Source organism: Salvelinus fontinalis, chromosome 28, assembly GCF_029448725.1.
Source record: "Salvelinus fontinalis isolate EN_2023a chromosome 28, ASM2944872v1, whole genome shotgun sequence".
In the NCBI taxonomy this organism is placed as follows: Eukaryota; Metazoa; Chordata; class Actinopteri; order Salmoniformes; family Salmonidae; genus Salvelinus; species Salvelinus fontinalis.
Genome location: NC_074692.1, coordinates 32,068,930 through 32,086,046, shown reverse-complemented (window position 1 = coordinate 32,086,046; position 17,117 = coordinate 32,068,930). Strand labels below are relative to the sequence as shown.

At 43.9% G+C, this 17,117-nt stretch overlaps 1 protein-coding gene across 3 annotated transcripts in view; it reads right to left on the bottom strand.

Moving 5' to 3' along the window:
* Positions 1–17,116, bottom strand: part of cnot6l (CCR4-NOT transcription complex, subunit 6-like) — a 35,959-nt gene extending 18,843 nt beyond the window's left edge. Inside the window, exons 1-10 of one of the 3 annotated variants that reach the window (XM_055887498.1) lie at positions 17,053–17,116; positions 15,721–15,842; positions 11,107–11,293; positions 10,767–10,852; positions 10,503–10,592; positions 10,221–10,289; positions 7,633–7,790; positions 6,833–6,987; positions 6,279–6,430; positions 5,378–5,605 (exon numbers count right to left, since the gene is read on the bottom strand). In XM_055887498.1, coding sequence (XP_055743473.1) covers positions 5,378–5,605; positions 6,279–6,430; positions 6,833–6,987; positions 7,633–7,790; positions 10,221–10,289; positions 10,503–10,592; positions 10,767–10,852; positions 11,107–11,293; positions 15,721–15,832 — 1,237 coding nt within the window. In that variant the 5' untranslated portion in view covers positions 15,833–15,842; positions 17,053–17,116. Of the gene's footprint in view, positions 1–5,377; positions 5,606–6,278; positions 6,431–6,832; positions 6,988–7,632; positions 7,791–10,220; positions 10,290–10,502; positions 10,593–10,766; positions 10,853–11,106; positions 11,294–15,460; positions 15,470–15,720; positions 15,843–16,962 lie in introns of those variants that run through there. The other 2 variants (XM_055887500.1, XM_055887499.1) reach the window with 2 other exon arrangements.
* Between the last annotated feature and the right edge of the window lies 1 nt (position 17,117).

The following is a 17,117-nucleotide window of genomic DNA, read 5'->3' as shown; positions in this document are numbered from 1 at the left end:
AGGTAGGGGGGGGGACATTAAAACAGTTCATATGGTGTAGGTAGGGGGGGGACATTAAAACAGTTAATATGGTGTAGGTAGGGGGGGGGGCATTAAAACAGTTAATATGGTGTAGGTAGGGGGGGGACATTAAAAAAGTTAATATGGTGTAGGTAGGGGGGGGGCATTAAAACAGTTAATATGGTGTAGGTAGGGGGGGGGCATTAAAACAGTTAATATGGTGTAGGTAGGGGGGGGACATTAAAACAGTTAATATGATGTAGGTAGGGGGGGGGACATTAAAACAGTTAATATGGTGTAGGTAGGGGGGGGGGCATTAAAACAGTTAATATGGTGTAGGTAGGGGAGGGACATTAAAACAGTTAATATGGTGTAGGTAGGGGGGGGGACATTAAAACAGTTAATATGGTGTAGGTAGGGGGGGGGACATTAAAACAGTTAATATGGTGTAGGTAGGGGGGGGGGCATTAAAACAGTTAATATGGTGTAGGTAGGGGGGGGGACATTAAAACAGTTAATATGGTGTAGGTAGGGGGGGGGCATTAAAACAGTTAATATGGTGTAGGTAGGGGGGGGGGACATTAAAACAGTTAATATGGTGTAGGTAGGGGGGGGACATTAAAACAGTTAATATGGTGTAGGTAGGGGGGGCATTAAAACAGTTAATATGGTGTAGGTAGGGGGGGGGCATTAAAACAGTTAATATGGTGTAGGCAGGGGGGGGACATTAAAACAGTTAATATGGTGTAGGTAGGGGGGGGGGGGACATTAAAACAGTTAATATGGTGTAGGTAGGGGGGGGACATTAAAACAGTTAATATGGTGTAGGTAGGGGGGGGGGAATTAAAACAGTTAATATGGTGTAGGTAGGGGGGGGGGGACATTAAAACAGTTAATATGGTGTAGGTAGGGGGGGGACATTAAAACAGTTAATATGGTGTAGGTAGGGGGGGGGGGGGGGCATTAAAACAGTTAATATGGTGTAGGTAGGGGGGACATTAAAACAGTTAATATAGTGTAGGTAGGGGGGGACGACATTAAAACAGTTAATATGGTGTAGGTAGGGGGGGGGACATTAAAACAGTTAATATGGTGTAGGTAGGGGGGGGGGCATTAAAACAGTTAATATGGTGTAGGTAGGGGGGGGGGACATTAAAACAGTTAATATGGTGTAGGTAGGGGGGGAGGACATTAAAACAGTTAATATGGTGTAGGTAGGGGGGGGACATTAAAACAGTTAATATGGTGTAGGTAGGGGGGGGGGGGACATTAAAACAGTTAATATGGTGTAGGTAGGGGGGGGGGGACATTAAAACAGTTAATATGGTGCAGGTAGGGGGGGGACATTAAAACAGTTAATATGGTGTAGGTAGGGGGGGGGACAATAAAACAGTTAATATGGTGTAGGTAGGGGGGGGACATTAAAACAGTTAATATGGTGTAGGTAGGGGGGGGGGGACATTAAAACAGTTAATATGGTGCAGGTAGGGGGGGGGACATTAAAACAGTTAAAATGGTGTAGGTAGGGGGGGGGGCAATAAAACAGTTAATATGGTGTAGGTAGGGGGGGGACATTAAAACAGTTAATATGGTGTAGGTAGGGGGGGGGGGACATTAAAACAGTTAATATGGTGTAGGTAGGGGGGAGGACATTAAAACAGTTAATATGGTGTAGGTAGGGGGGGACATTAAAACAGTTAATATGGTGTAGGTAGGGGGGGGGGGCATTAAAACAGTTAATATGGTGTAGGTAGGGGGGGGGACATTAAAACAGTTAATATGGTGTAGGTAGGGGGGGGGGGACATTAAAACAGTTAATATGGTGTAGGTAGGGGGGGGGGGACATTAAAACAGTTAATATGGTGCAGGTAGGGGGGGGACATTAAAACAGTTAATATGGTGTAGGTAGGGGGGGGGACAATAAAACAGTTAATATGGTGTAGGTAGGGGGGGGACATTAAAACAGTTAATATGGTGTAGGTAGGGGGGGGGGACATTAAAACAGTTAATATGGTGTAGGTAGGGGGGGGGGGACATTAAAACAGTTAATATGGTGCAGGTAGGGGGGGGACATTAAAACAGTTAATATGGTGTAGGTAGGGGGGGGGGCAATAAAAAAGTTAATATGGTGTAGGTAGGGGGGGGACATTAAAACAGTTAATATGGTGTAGGTAGGGGGGGGGGGACATTAAAACAGTTAATATGGTGTAGGTAGGGGGGGGGGGACATTAAAACAGTTAATATGGTGTAGGTAGGGGGGAGGACATTAAAACAGTTAATATGGTGTAGGTAGGGGGGGACATTAAAACAGTTAATATGGTGTAGGTAGGGGGGGGGGGCATTAAAACAGTTAATATGGTGTAGGTAGGGGGGAGGACATTAAAACAGTTAATATGGTGTAGGTAGGGGGGGGACATTAAAACAGTTCATATGGTGTAGGTGGGGGGGGGGGGGGGCATTAAAACAGTTAATATGGTGTAGGTAGGGGGGGGGACATTAAAACAGTTAATATGGTGTAGGTAGGGGAGGACATTAAAACAGTTAATATGGTGTAGGTAGGGGGGGGACATTAAAACAGTTAATATGGTGTAGGTAGGGGGGGGACATTAAAACAGTTAATATGGTGTAGGTAAGGGGGGGGGGACATTAAAACAGTTAATATGGTGTAGGTAGGGGAGGGCATTAAAACAGTTAATATGGTGTAGGTAGGGGGGGGGACATTAAAACAGTTAATATGGTGTAGGTAGGGGGGGGGGCAATAAAACAGTTAATATGGTGTAGGTAGGGGAGGACATTAAAACAGTTAATATGGTGTAGGTAGGGGGGGGACATTAAAACAGTTAATATGGTGTAGGTAGGGGGGGGGACATTAAAACAGTTAATATGGTGTAGGTAAGGGGGGGGGGACATTAAAACAGTTAATATGGTGTAGGTAGGGGAGGGCATTAAAACAGTTAATATGGTGTAGGTAGGGGGGGGGACATTAAAACAGTTAATATGGTGTAGGTAGGGGGGGGACATTAAAACAGTTAATATGGTGTAGGTAGGGGGGGACGACATTAAAACAGTTAATATGGTGTAGGTAGGGGGGGACATTAAAACAGTTAATATGGTGTAGGTAGGGATGGATGACATTAAAACAGTTAATATGATGTAGGTAGGGGGGGGACATTAAAACAATTAATATGGTGTAGGTAGGGGGGGGGGACATTAAAACAGTTAATATGGTGTAGGTAGGGGGGAGGACATTAAAACAGTTAATATGGTGTAGGTGGGGGGGGGGGGGGACATTAAAACAGTTAATATGGTGTAGGTAGGGGGGGGGGGGGACATTAAAACAGTTAATATGGTGTAGGTAGGGGGGGGGGACATTAAAACAGGTAATATGGTGTAGGTAGGGGGGGGGACATTAAAACAGTTAATATGGTGTAGGTAGAGGGGGGGACATTAAAACAGTTAATATGGTGTAGGTAGGGGGGGGGGCATTAAAACAGTTAATATGGTGTAGGTAGGGGGGGGCATTAAAACAGTTCATATGGTGTAGGTAGGGGGGGGGACATTAAAACAGTTAATATGGTGTAGGTAGGGGGGGGGGACATTAAAACAGTTAATATGGTGCAGGTAGGGGGGGGACATTAAAACAGTTAATATGGTGTAGGTGGGGGGGGGGCAATAAAACAGTTAATATGGTGTAGGTAGGGGGGGGACATTAAAACAGTTAATATGGTGTAGGTAGGGGGGGGGACATTAAAACAGTTAATATGGTGTAGGTAGGGGGGGGACATTAAAACAGTTAATATGGTGTAGGTAGGGGGGGACATTAAAACAGTTAATATGGTGTAGGTAGGGGGGGGGGCATTAAAACAGTTAATATGGTGTAGGTAGGGGGGGGGGGGGACATTAAAACAGTTAATATGGTGTAGGTAGTGGAGGGGGGGGACATTAAAACAGTTAATATGGTGTAGGTAGGGGGGGGGGGACATTAAAACAGTTAATATGGTGTAGGTAGGGGAGGACATTAAAACAGTTAATATGGTGTAGGTAGGGGACGACGACATTAAAACAGTTAATATGGTGTAGGTAGGGGACGACGACATTAAAACAGTTAATATGGTGTAGGTAGGGGAGGGGGGGGGACATTAAAACAGTTAATATGGTGTAGGTAGGGGAGGGGGGGGGGACATTAAAACAGTTAATATGGTGTAGGTAGGGGAGGGGGGGGGACATTAAAACAGTTAATATGGTGTAGGTAGGGGGGGGGACATTAAAACAGTTAATATGGTGTAGGTAGGGGGGGACATTAAAACAGTTCATATGGTGTAGGTAGGGGGGGACATTAAAACAGTTCATATGGTGTAGGTAGGGGGGGACATTAAAACAGTTCATATGGTGTAGGTAGGGGGGGGACATTAAAACAGTTAATATGGTGTAGGTAGGGGGGGACATTAAAACAGTTCACATGGTATAGGTAGGGGGGGGACATTAAAACAGTTAATATGGTGTAGGTAGGGGGGGACATTAAAACAGTTAATATGGTGTAGGTAGGGGGGGGCATTAAAACAGTTAATATGGTGTAGGTAGGGGGGGGACATTAAAACAGTTAATATGGTGTAGGTAGGGGGGGGGACATTAAAACAGTTAATAAGGTGTAGGTAGGGGGGGGACATTAAAACAGTTAATATGGTGTAGGTAGGGGGGGGGACATTAAAACAGTTAATAAGGTGTAGGTAGGGGGGGGGGGGACATTAAAACAGTTAATATGGTGTAGGTAGGGGGGGGACATTAAAACAGTTAATATGGTGTAGGTAGGGGGGGGGGGGCATTAAAACAGTTAATATGGGGCGGCAGGGTAGCCTAGTGGTTAGAGCGTTGGACTAGTAACCGGAAGGTTGCAAGTTCAAATCCCCGAGCTGACAAGGTACAAATCTGTCGTTCTGCCCCTGAACAGGCAGTTAACCCACTGTTCCTAGGCCGTCATTGAAAATAAGAATTTGTTCTTAACTGACTTGCCTAGTTAAATAAAGGTAAAAAAAAAAAAAAAAAAAAAAAACAGTTAATATGGTGTAGGTAGGGGGGGGGGACATTAAAACAGTTAATATGGTGTAGGTAGGGGAGGGGACATTAAAACAGTTAATATGGTGTAGGTAGGGAGGGGACATTAAAACAGTACACCACCATTACTCAGGTACTCCACTACACCTGGTGGGAGGGGGGGACATGGAAACAGTTAATACTGGATGGGGAACGAAGGGGCATTGAAACAGTTAACCTCTGTTTTCTAGTGTATTAGAGTACCTGAATAACAGATCATATGGAACACAGATTTGCTTCAGTGATAAGGGTTCGTTCTGAGCCAGGTCAAAGGTCAGATCCTTACCAGAGTCTGGCAGGGAGTTGAGGTCAGCACAGAGAACAATAGGGATGGAGGCGGGGTCGGAGGTCGGGGAGCCTGTTGCCACGGAGCTCAGCGCCCTCTCTGTGATGCTCTTCAGCTCAGACAGGAACATCATGGTCTGGATGAGCTTGACGTCACAGAACTCCGGGTCCCAGTGCATGTGGGCGTTAGCCACCAGAAGGAACTGTGTCTCCTGCAGAGGCTTCATGCCTGACAAACAGAAGACAAATACTTTATTGTTCCATTTTCCTTTCAGTCCACAGAACAGTGGTAAGAGTTAGTTAACCACACCATGATCAAATAGGTTATATCAAGAACTTTTCAAGTATTTAACGGTATTTTCAGGTGACCTTGAAACTTAAAAGTAGTGGACTTGTTTGCATTGTACCAGGCCAAACTAAATCAAACTAAAAAGTTGTATCATGTAAACGTTTAGGACTTTGGAGGAGCAGAGACTGCCATCTACTGGTAGAGTTAGGTACTGGTAAAAACCATACACACATCTAAGGGAAAAACAAATGATGGTGATCTCTAGGACAGGGAGAGAATACCGTTGAAGTTTCATTTTAGATTTTCATCATTTAGCAGATGCTGTTAAGAGCAAATTTCTCAAAGCAAGAATTTTGCTCAGACTGTCTGGAAGTGGTCTGATTGTGGAGGTGAAAACTAGCTTTTATTCGCACAGAGGTTTGGAACTCTTTCTTATTGGTCTATGAACTAATTGACCACCTGGTGATGTCACCAGGCAAGCCAAAACTCCATCCCACCAAAACAGGAGGGAATTTCAGCCGGTCTTCTCAAACAGCTCTTACTCTAAAAGCTTATTATATTTTTGATTGATTGGGTGATTGATGACTGACTGACTGATTAACAGGTTCCTCACCACCAGAGAACATGTCCTTGTTGACCTCCAGCAGGACAGCGACCCCGATGTTGTCCTTGGTCATGACCCTGTTCAACATGACCTCTGAACCTTCAGAGTTTGCCATGGCAACCTGGTTGAATTCCACCGTGTGTTTCTGCACCAGAGTAAATCTGAAACATAACCAGACATGGGTTCAAATACTATTTCAATTATTTTAAATACTGTGAGCATTTGATTTTACCCTGCCTGGAGTGAATTGATGTACCCTGCCTGGAGTGAATTGATGTACCCTGCCTGGAGTGAATTGATGTACCCTGCCTGGAGTGAATTGATGTACCCTGCCTGGAGTGAATTGATGTACCCTGCCTGGAGTGAATTGATTTACCCTGCCTGGAGTGAATTGTGGGCGGGGTTTGCACTTTTTTATAGGTTCCCATTGCAAGAGGCAAGTTCAATCAAGCACAGGTAAATTATTAGGAATTATTCACTTTTAGGCTGGGTATCTGTAAAGCACTACTAACGTAAAAAAAAAAAAGTTTATAAAATAAATGTAATTTATTAAATTTACTCACTTCTCAGTCTTGAAGAACACAGCACATCCGTCCACGTGCTTCCTCTCCTGTTCCGAGACCAGTTTGGCACGAGACTTTGGGCAGAAGTACCCGTCGTACCCATGGTCTTTTAGAGTCTCCAGGAAGAGGGCGTAGTACTGCTCCGTCTCCACCTCCTGAGGACACACGACCAAGACGACCGTCATGTTAGAATAGTTTTAATGGATGTTTACTTTGCTCCAGTGTAAAAGGCCTGGGTCTGAATGGGTTCTACTGAACACATCCAACACACTGGCTAAAATGACCTCTTGATGTGTGGAGGCTTGCTGGTTTTATTGTATACCGAATAACTGTTGACCTACCTGTTAAACCTACCTGTTGACCTCCCGGGTGGCGCAGTGGTCTAGGGCACTGCATCGCAGTGCTAGCTGCGCCACCAGAGTCCCTGGGTTCGCGCCCAGGCTCTGTCGCAGCCGGCCGCAACCGGGAGGTCCGTGGGGCGACGCACAATTGGCATAGCGTCGTCCGGGTTAGGGAGGGTTTGACCGGTAGGGATATCCTTGTCTCAGTATGTAAAATGTAATAAAAATGTATGTAATAAAATGTATGCACTCTACTGTAAGTCGCTCTGGATAAGAGCGTCTGCTAAATGACTAAAATGTAAAATGTTAAAAATGTAACTGGTATAATCCAATCAGATACTCTTCCTGGGGTCCACAAACATGTCATCACACCCCAACCTGTAGACTGACGACGTCAGCCCCCACCTGTAGACTGACGACGTCAGCCCCCACCTGTAGACTCACGACGTCAGACCCTACCTGTAGACTGATGATGTCAGCGTCACAGTGTGTGATCTCCTCCATGATGCCCTTCTTCCTGTACTCCCAGTTGAGGGCCCAGGAGGGGCAGTAGCCGTACAGCTGACGGGTGGCGTACTTGTCACACAGCACATTGTAACACATCACTGTGAACATGGCTGTTAGAGGGAGGCAGGGGGAATATTCAATACACCATCAACAACTCAATGACATACACTACCAGTCAAAAGGTTGGACACACCTACTACTTCAAGGGTTTTTCTTTATTTTACTATTTTCTACATTGTAGAATAATAGTGAAGACATCAAAACTAAAAATAACACATACAGGAATCATGTAGTAACCAAAGAAAGTTTTAAACAAATCAAAATATATTTTACATTTTAGACACTTTAAAGTAGCCACCCTTTGCCTTGACAGCTTTGGTTATCATTCTCTCAACTAGCTTCACCTGAAATGCTTTTCCAACAGTCTTGAAGGAGTTCCCACATATGATGAGCACTTGTTGGCTGCTTTTCCTTCACTCCGCGGTCCAACTCATACCAAAACATCTAATTGGGTTGAGGTCAGGTGATTGTGGAGACCAGGTCATCTGATGCAGCACTCCATCACTCTCCTCCTTGATAAAATAGCCCTTACACAGCCTGGAGGTGTGTTTTGGGTCATTGTCCTGTTGAAAAACAAATGATAGTCCCACTAAGCGCAAACCAGATGGGATGGCGTATCGCTGCAGAATGTTGTGGTAGCCATACGAGTAAAGTGTGCCTTGAATTCTAAATAAATCACTGACAGTGTCACCAGCAAAGCACCCCCACACCATCACACCTCCTCCTCCATGCTTCACTGTGGGAACCACACATGCAGAGATAATCCGTTCACCTACTCCGCATCTCACAAAGACAAAGGACAGATTTCCACCGGTCTAATGTCCATTGCCCGTGTTTCTTGGCCAAAGCAATTCGACCATGAAGGCCTGGTTCACACAGTCAGTCTCCTCTGAACAGTTGATGTTGAGATGTCTGTTACTTGAACTCTGAAGCATTTATTTGGGCTGCAATTTCTGAGGCTGGTAACTCTAATGAACTTATCCTTTGCAGCAGAGGTAACTCTGGGTCTTCTTTTCCTGTGGCGGTCCTCATGAGAGCCAGTTTCATCATAGCACTTGATGGTTTTAGCGACTGCACTTGAAGAAACGTTCAAAGTTCTTGAAATGTTCCGTATTGACTGACCTTCGTGTCTTAAAGTAATGATGGGCAGTCATTTCTCTTTGCTTATTTGTGCTGTTCTTGCCATAATATGGACTTGGTATTTTACCAGATAGGGCCATTTTCTGTATACCACCCCTACCATGTCACAACACAACTGATTGGCTCAAACGCATTAAGAAAAGAAATTCCACAAATTAACTTAACAAGTCACACCTGTTAATTGAAATGCATTCCAGGTGACTACCTCATGAAGCTGGTTAAGAGAATGCCAAGAGTGTGCAAAGGTGTCACCAAGGCAAAGGGTGGCTACATTGAAGAATCTCATATATAAAATGTATTTTGATTTGTTTAACACTTTTTTTGGTTACTACATGAGTCCATATGTGTTATTTCATAGTTTTGATGTCTTCACTATTATTCTACGATGTAGAAAATAGAAAAAAAAGAAAGAAAAACATTGGAATGAGTAGGTGTGTCCTAACTTTTGACTGGTACTATATGTAGTAGTGCTATTAAGACTACTACTGCTGCTACTAGTACTATTACTAATAATACTTCTACTACTACTATTAATAATAATCAATATAATACTATTACTGCTCCTACTACAAATAATACTTCTAATTCTACTACTATTAATAATAAGAATTCTAATACTACTGCTACTACTTCTACTGCTGCTACTAATAATAATAATACTTCCACTGCTGCTACTAATAAAGTTACTACAGTACCTGTAGCTACCACTGGGAGTTATCCCAAAGTACCCTGTAGCTACCACTGGGAGTTATCCCAAAGTACCCTGTAGCTACCACTGGGAGTTATCCCAAAGTACCCTGTAGCTACCACTGGGAGTTATCCCAAAGTACCTTGTAGCTACCACTGGGAGTTATCCCAAAGTACCCTGTAGCTACCACTGGGAGTTATCCCAAAGTACCCTGTAGCTACCACTGGGAGTTATCCCAAAGTACCCTGTAGCTACCACTGGGAGTTATCCCAAAGTACCCTGTAGCTACCACTGGGAGTTATCCCAAAGTACCCTGTAGCTACCACTGGGAGTTATCCCAAAGTACCTTGTAGCTACCACTGGGAGTTATCCCAAAGTACCTTGTAGCTACCACTGGGAGTTATCCCAAAGTACCCTGTAGCTACCACTGGGAGTTATCCCAAAGTACCTTGTAGCTACCACTGGGAGTTATCCCAAAGTACCCTGTAGCTACCACTGGGAGTTATCCCAAAGTACCCTGTAGCTACCACTGGGAGTTATCCAAAAGTACCCTGTAGCTACCACTGGGAGTTATCCCAAAGTACCCTGTAGCTACCACTGGGAGTTATCCCAAAGTACCCTGTAGCTACCACTGAGAGTTATCCCTAAGTACCTGTAGGGGTCATTGGGTCTCGCTCCTTCAAGGTGATCCAAGGTCTCTGGGGAAGCTGTTCTGGGTGCACTAAACAAAGAAAGGACCATAATAAAATAAAATAAATTAACTAATTGATTAATTAGAAAGGGAAACAGGCCTTTAATGATATTTGGTTCAGGAGAAGAAAATATGACATTTCAAGTGCTCAGGTCAGGTTTAGACTCAATATGTATCTTGTTTTGTTGTAACGTGAATAATTTACCTGCTAGATTGTCAAGCATGTATAGTTTAACCATTTACCTGCTAGATTGTCAAGCATGTAGTTCAAGAGCTTTCTGGTTCCGTCTGATTCCTGGTACAGGTTGAGGATGTCTTGGGACAAAGGGTTACCTGCACAGAGAAACAATAAGCCTTTATAATAATAATCTAACACTGTGGTTACCTGCACACTTAACAGTTTGTGTCTATAAATGTTTAATTAATAACTAATTAAGCCATTATAAACCCTTTATAGGACTATAAAAGGTAACTTTAAAGTAAAGCGTTTACCAAACTAAGACATACCTTTTAGCCCCAGGGTTTGTAACTGGAACAGCCGCCCGAGTTCGTAAGGTAGAACTCGCAAAAGATTGTTGTTTAAAAGCAACTCCCTAGGGAGGGGGGGGGGGGGAGTGATAGGGAACACAGCGGGGAAGAAAGAAAGTCTGTAGAAAGCGGAAAACCTCCACCATCCTGGTGGTGTCTTACGCCACTTTGCAAATGCTTCTATAAAACAGAAACTTACAGTACAGTGAGTGTCATACATTTTCAGTAAGTGTTTGTGATCCCAACCGGAACTGAACCCACATCCTTAAGAGTTGCCAGCACCACTTCCAAGAATACACAAGCACACAGAAGCTCTTACCTGAGAGACGCCATGTTTCCGAGTTCGGCGGGCAAGCTGCGGAGCTTGTTGGACGACAGGTTCAGGTAGGCCAGGTGTGGCAGCTTGGCGATGTCGGGCGGGATGCGACTCAGATTGTTGTCGTTGATGTGTAGAGCCGTCAGGTGGGTGAGGGTCCACAGAGAACTGCTCAGACTTCTGACCCGACCTGGAGAGGTGACAGAGGAGAGACGGGTGAAATGGATGTACCACTTGTTAGCGCTAAATGCTACAGACAAGGCTTCCAATATTGCATTCTTCACAGTAGGGAAGGGTATTAGACCTATGACTGTTCGAGTCCTCGTATATTTTTTTTTTAAGTACTTGAGTACTTTTTGAACAAGGGCTGTACTGAAAAAAATGTGTGCTCATTTAACTATATGCCAACAGTGAGCAACAATGCCTAATTTATCAAAACAGATATTGAATTCTAATTGCTAAATTGCCTCATATACAGTGCCTTCGGAAAGCATTCAGACCCCCTTCCATATTACAGCTTTAATCAAAAAATTGATTAAATAGTCCCCCCCCCCCCCCCCCCCCCCTCATCAATGTACACACAATAACAAAGCGAAAACAGGTTTTATTTATTTATTATTTATTATTTATTTATTATTATTCAGACCCTTTGCTTTGAGACTCGAAATTGAGCCCAGGTGCATTATGTTTGCATTGATCATCCATGGGATGTGTCTACAACTTGAATTGTGTCCACCTGTGGTAAATAAATTATATTGATTGGACATGATTTGGAAAGGCACACACCTGTCTATACAAGGTCCCACAGTTGGCAGTGCATGTCAGCACAAAAACCAAGTCATGATATCGAAAGAATTGTCTGTAAAGCTCCGAGACAGGGTTGTGTCGAAGCACAGATCTGGGGAAGGGAACTGTTTGGCCATAATGACCATTGTTATGTTTGGAGGAGAAAGGGGGATGCTTGCAAGCTGAAGAACACCATCCCAACCGTGAAGCACGGGGTGGCAGCATCATGTTGTGGGGGTGCTTTGCTGCAGGAGAGACTGGTGCAATTCACAAAATAGATGGCATCATGAAGATGGAAAATTATGTGGATATATTGAAGCAACATCTCAAGACATCAGTCAGGAAGTTAAAGCTTGGTCACACATGGGTCTTCCAAATGGACAATAACCCCAAGCATACTTCCAACGTTGTGGCAAAATGGCTAAAGGACATCAAGGTCAAGGTATTGGAGTGGCCATTACAAAGCCCTGACCTCAATTCTACAGAAAATGTACTGGCAGAACTGAAAAAGCATGTGCGAGCAAGGAGGCCTACACCAGTTACACCAGCTCTGACTCAGTTACACCAGCTCTGTCAGGAGGAATGGGCCAAAATTCACCCAACTTATAGTGAAGCTTGTGGAAGGCTACCCGGAACTTTTGACCCAAGTTAAACAATTTAAAGGCAATGCTACCAAATACTAATTGTGTATGTAAACTTCTGACCTACTGGGAATGTGATGAAAGAAATAAAAGCTGAAATAAATAATTCTCTACTATTATTGTGACATTTCACATTCTTAAAATAAAAGTGGTGATCCTAACTGACCTAAGACAGGGAATTTTTACTAGGATTAAATGTCAGGAATTGTGAAAAACTGAGTTTAAATGTATTTGGTCGACTTCAAATGTATATTCTGGGTAGCCTCTGAGAATAACATTGATGCTTACTTGGACACGGTGACTGAGTTCATCAGGAAGTGTATAGGGGCTGTTGTTCCTACGGTGACTATTAAAACCTACCCAAACCAGAAACTGTGGATAGATGGTAGAGTCGTGCAAAACTGAAAGCGCAAACCACCACGTTTAGACACGGCAAGGTGACTGGGAATATGATTGAATACAAACAGTGTGGTTATTCCCTCCGTAAGACAATCAAACAGGAAAAAAAGTCAGTACAGAGACAAAGTGGAGTCGCAATTCAACGGATCAGACACGAGAAATGTATGTGGCAGGGTCTACCTGCAATCACAGAGGGAAAACTAGCCTCGTCGCGGACATCCATGTCTTGCTTTCAAACAAGCTAAACACCTTCTTCGCCCTCTTTGAGGATAACATAGGGCCACCGACGCAGCCCGCTCCCAAGGACTGTGGGCTCTCCTTCTCCGTGACCGACGTGACTAAGACATTTAAGCGTGTTAACCCTTGCAAGGCTGCCGGCCCAGACGGCATCCCTAGCCGCGTCCTCAGAGCATGCGCAGACCAACTGGCTGGAGTGTTTACAAACATATTCAATCTCTCCCTATCCCAGTCCGCTGTACCCACTTGCTTCAAGATGTCCACCATTGTTCCTGTACCCAAGAAAGCAAAGGTAACTGAAATAAATGTCTATTGTCTCCTGGAACTCACTTCTGTCATCATGAAGTGCGTTGAGAGGTTAGTTAAGGATCATATCACCTCTATCTTACCTGATACTCTAGACCCACTTCAATTTTCTTACTACCCCAATAGATCCACAAACGATGCAATCGCCATCGCAGTGCCCTATCCCATCTGGACAAGAGGAATACCTATGTAAGAATGCTGTTCATTGACTATAGCTCAGCCTTCAACACCATAGTACCCTCAAAGCTCATCATTAAGCTCTGGGTCCTAGGTCTGAACCACACCTTGTGCGACTGGGCAACCTGTGTACAAGTGTCACATGATCTGTCACATGATCTCAGTATATATACACCTGTTCTGAAAGGCCCCAGCATCTGCAACACCACTAAGCAAGGGCCACGACCAAGCAAGTGGCACCATGAAGATCAAGGAGCTCTCCAAACAGGTTAGGGACAAAGTTGTGGAGAAGTACAGATCATGGTTGGGTTCTAAAAAAATTTCAAAAAATTTGAACATCCCACAGAGCACCATTAAATCTATTATTAAAAAATGTAAAGAATATGGCACCACGACAAACCTGTCAAGAGAGGGCCGCCCACCAAAACTCACGGACCAGGCAAGGAGGGCATTAAATAGAGAGGCAACAAAGTGACCAAAGATAACCCTGAAGGAGCTGCAAAGCTCCACAGTGGAGATTGGAGTATCTGTCCATAAGACCACTTTAAGCCGTACACTCCACAGAGCTGAGTTTTACGGAAGAGTGGCAAGAAAAAAAAGCCATTGCTTAAAGACCAAAATAAGCAAACACGTTTGAAGTTCGCCAAAAGGCATGTGGGAGACTCCCCAAAGATGTGGAAGAAGGTACTCTGGTCAGATGAGACCAAAATGTTACTTTTTTGGCCATCAAGGAAAACACTATGTCTGGCCAAACCCAACACCTCTCATCAACCCGAGAACACCAGCCCCGTGGGGATGTTTTTCCATCGGCAGGGACTGGGAAACTGGTCAGAATTGAAGGAATGATGGATGGCGCTAAATACAAGGAAATTCTTGTTTTAGTCTTTCAGAGATTTGAGACTGGGATGGAGGTTCACCTTCCAGCAGCACAATGACCCTAAGCATACTGCTAAAGCAACACTCGAGTGGTTTAAGGGGAAACATTTAAATGTCTTGGAATGGCCTAGTCAAAGCCCAGACCTCAATCCAATTGAGAATCGGTGGTATGACTTAAAGATTGCTGTACACCAGCGGAATCCATCCAACTTGAAGGAGCTGGAGCAGTTATGCCTTGAAGAATGGGCAAAAATCCCAGTGGCTAGATGTGCCAAGCTTATAGAGACATACCCCAAGAGACTTGCAGCTGTAATTGCTGCAAAAGGTGGCTCTATAAAGTTTTGACTTTGGGGGGTAAATAGTTATGCACACTCAAGTTCTCCGTTTTTTTGTTTTATTTCTTGTTTGTTTCACAATAAAAATTATTTTGCCTCTTCTAAGTGATAGGCATGTTGTGTAAATCAAATTATACAAACCCCCCCAAAATCTATTTTAATTCCAGGTTGTAAGGCAACAAAATAGGAATAATGCCATGGGGGTGAATACTTCTGCAAGCCACTGTATGTGTAGAAGAAGCGGTCAGAACGCAATTAAGTGAGTGAGACACACACAGAGGGGAAAGAGAATTTAGAACCAAAGATTTGTTATAACAACTGTGTGATGCTTGGCTTTGTTTATTTTGTCCCGCAAAGGCACACGTACAAACGGAACACTAGAGTCAAAGCAAATGAATGTTGTCTTCAAGACAACATTTCGACCAAATTGTTTATATTACCTCTGATTAAAGATGGAGTTGACGTCATTTCGAGTACTCATGCCCATCCATACTTCATAGAACAGATTTGCATTTTATTAGCTTTTTAAAAAATTGTCTCTCAGACTGACTGTCTGTCTGGCTAATTGAATAACCTGAAATCTCCAGCTAACTAACTGACCTGATATCTCCAGCTAACTGACTGACCTGATATCTCCAGCTAACTAACTGACCTGATATCTCCAGCTAACTAACTGACCTGATATCTCCAGCTAACTGACTGACCTGATATCTCCAGCTAACTAACTGACCTGATATCTCCAGCTAACTAACTGACCTGATATCTCCAGCTAACTGACTGACCTGATATCTCCAGCTAACTGACTGACCTGATATCTCCAGCTAATTGACTGACTGGCCCGATATCGCTAACAGACTCACCTGATATCTCCAGCTCGGCCCAGTGCGACTTCTTCCCGTTGGCTAACTCCTCAGCTGACATGATGGTGTATAATCGGCGAGGATCCGGGGAATCATATTTTTCCTTTGGCATACCTGTTAATCTAAGGAACACACACACACCAACAAGCCAGGTCAAATGCCTAGTAGACACACACCAACAAGCCAGAATATTACACAAGACATGTTGATTCACCAGGGTTTGAATTACACATGGTCTCCTGGGGTGCCTCCTGTCTGTAGGAGGTGTCCAACTTTAATATCTTTAATTGTAGGGGCATCCACATTGATATTTTAGTTATATTGTGCAGATGTCTCACTGACAAAGCATTCTGGTGTCAGTGACATGGGAAAGGTATTGAAAGCTTGCAGCTACAGAGGAAGTAACACAAATACTTAGAATGTCAAAGTTGAAGTGTAGCTAGCAGCGAACACGTTTGGGGCGGGTTTAGTAGTTACATAATCTGTTTATCTGTCTAAACACAAGTCGGCCACACGTCCTGTACCAGTGATAGTGGCAACACCACCACCACAGTATGAATAGGGATTCAATAGGGTTCGTTCCTTGGCTGGTGACCGGGTAAACACCGGGGCTGTCATCCGAGAATATCTTTTCGAGGTCCATTGACAGCTGCTTACACAGCTAATTTGTGTCTTTGATAATGACACAGTAACTACAACACTTTAGCAACCTAGCTACATTTCATTAACGTTACCTAGCTAATTTGCAATTATTAAACTACCGATGATTGTAACGGCAGTGACAATTGCGTGTTGATTTGTTAACTGACAGTATAGCTAAATGTCAAAAGTACCAACAGCTATGCAACTACACCGGGCCTGCTTTGCAAGAGAAGTTTACTTGACAGCTGTCAAAACCATTCACTGGCTGTCAAAACCATTCAATGGCATGCATGACACGTTTGTACTTGAGCAACAACAGCACCTAGTTATAAATACATCTTAGTAGTTTTAACAACTTGAACACACAACTGAACGTGTTGTCCCATTACTTTCTAAAGTAAATATACCAAAGGCTGAAGCATGGGTCTTGAGTAATTTGACAGGCGGCCTGAGAGCACACCCTTTCCTGCGCTAGCAAGCTAGCTAGCTCTGGTACTTGGACCTTGGGAAGAGGTGAGGCAAAACGGACGGGAGAAATGCAGAGAGACATTCGGCGATACAAATTGTCACTGCAACTAATAACAATAAAACATGTATTACCTGCATTCGGGGGGTGGTAGAGAATATTTAGTGGCGATATTGTTAAAGACATGCAGACGGAGTTCTTGAACGTTCAGACCCTGAACGTACCGAACTCCGAAGTGGCAGAAGGAGGAACAACAAACATGGCTTCCGCTCGTACCGTCTGCCCCATC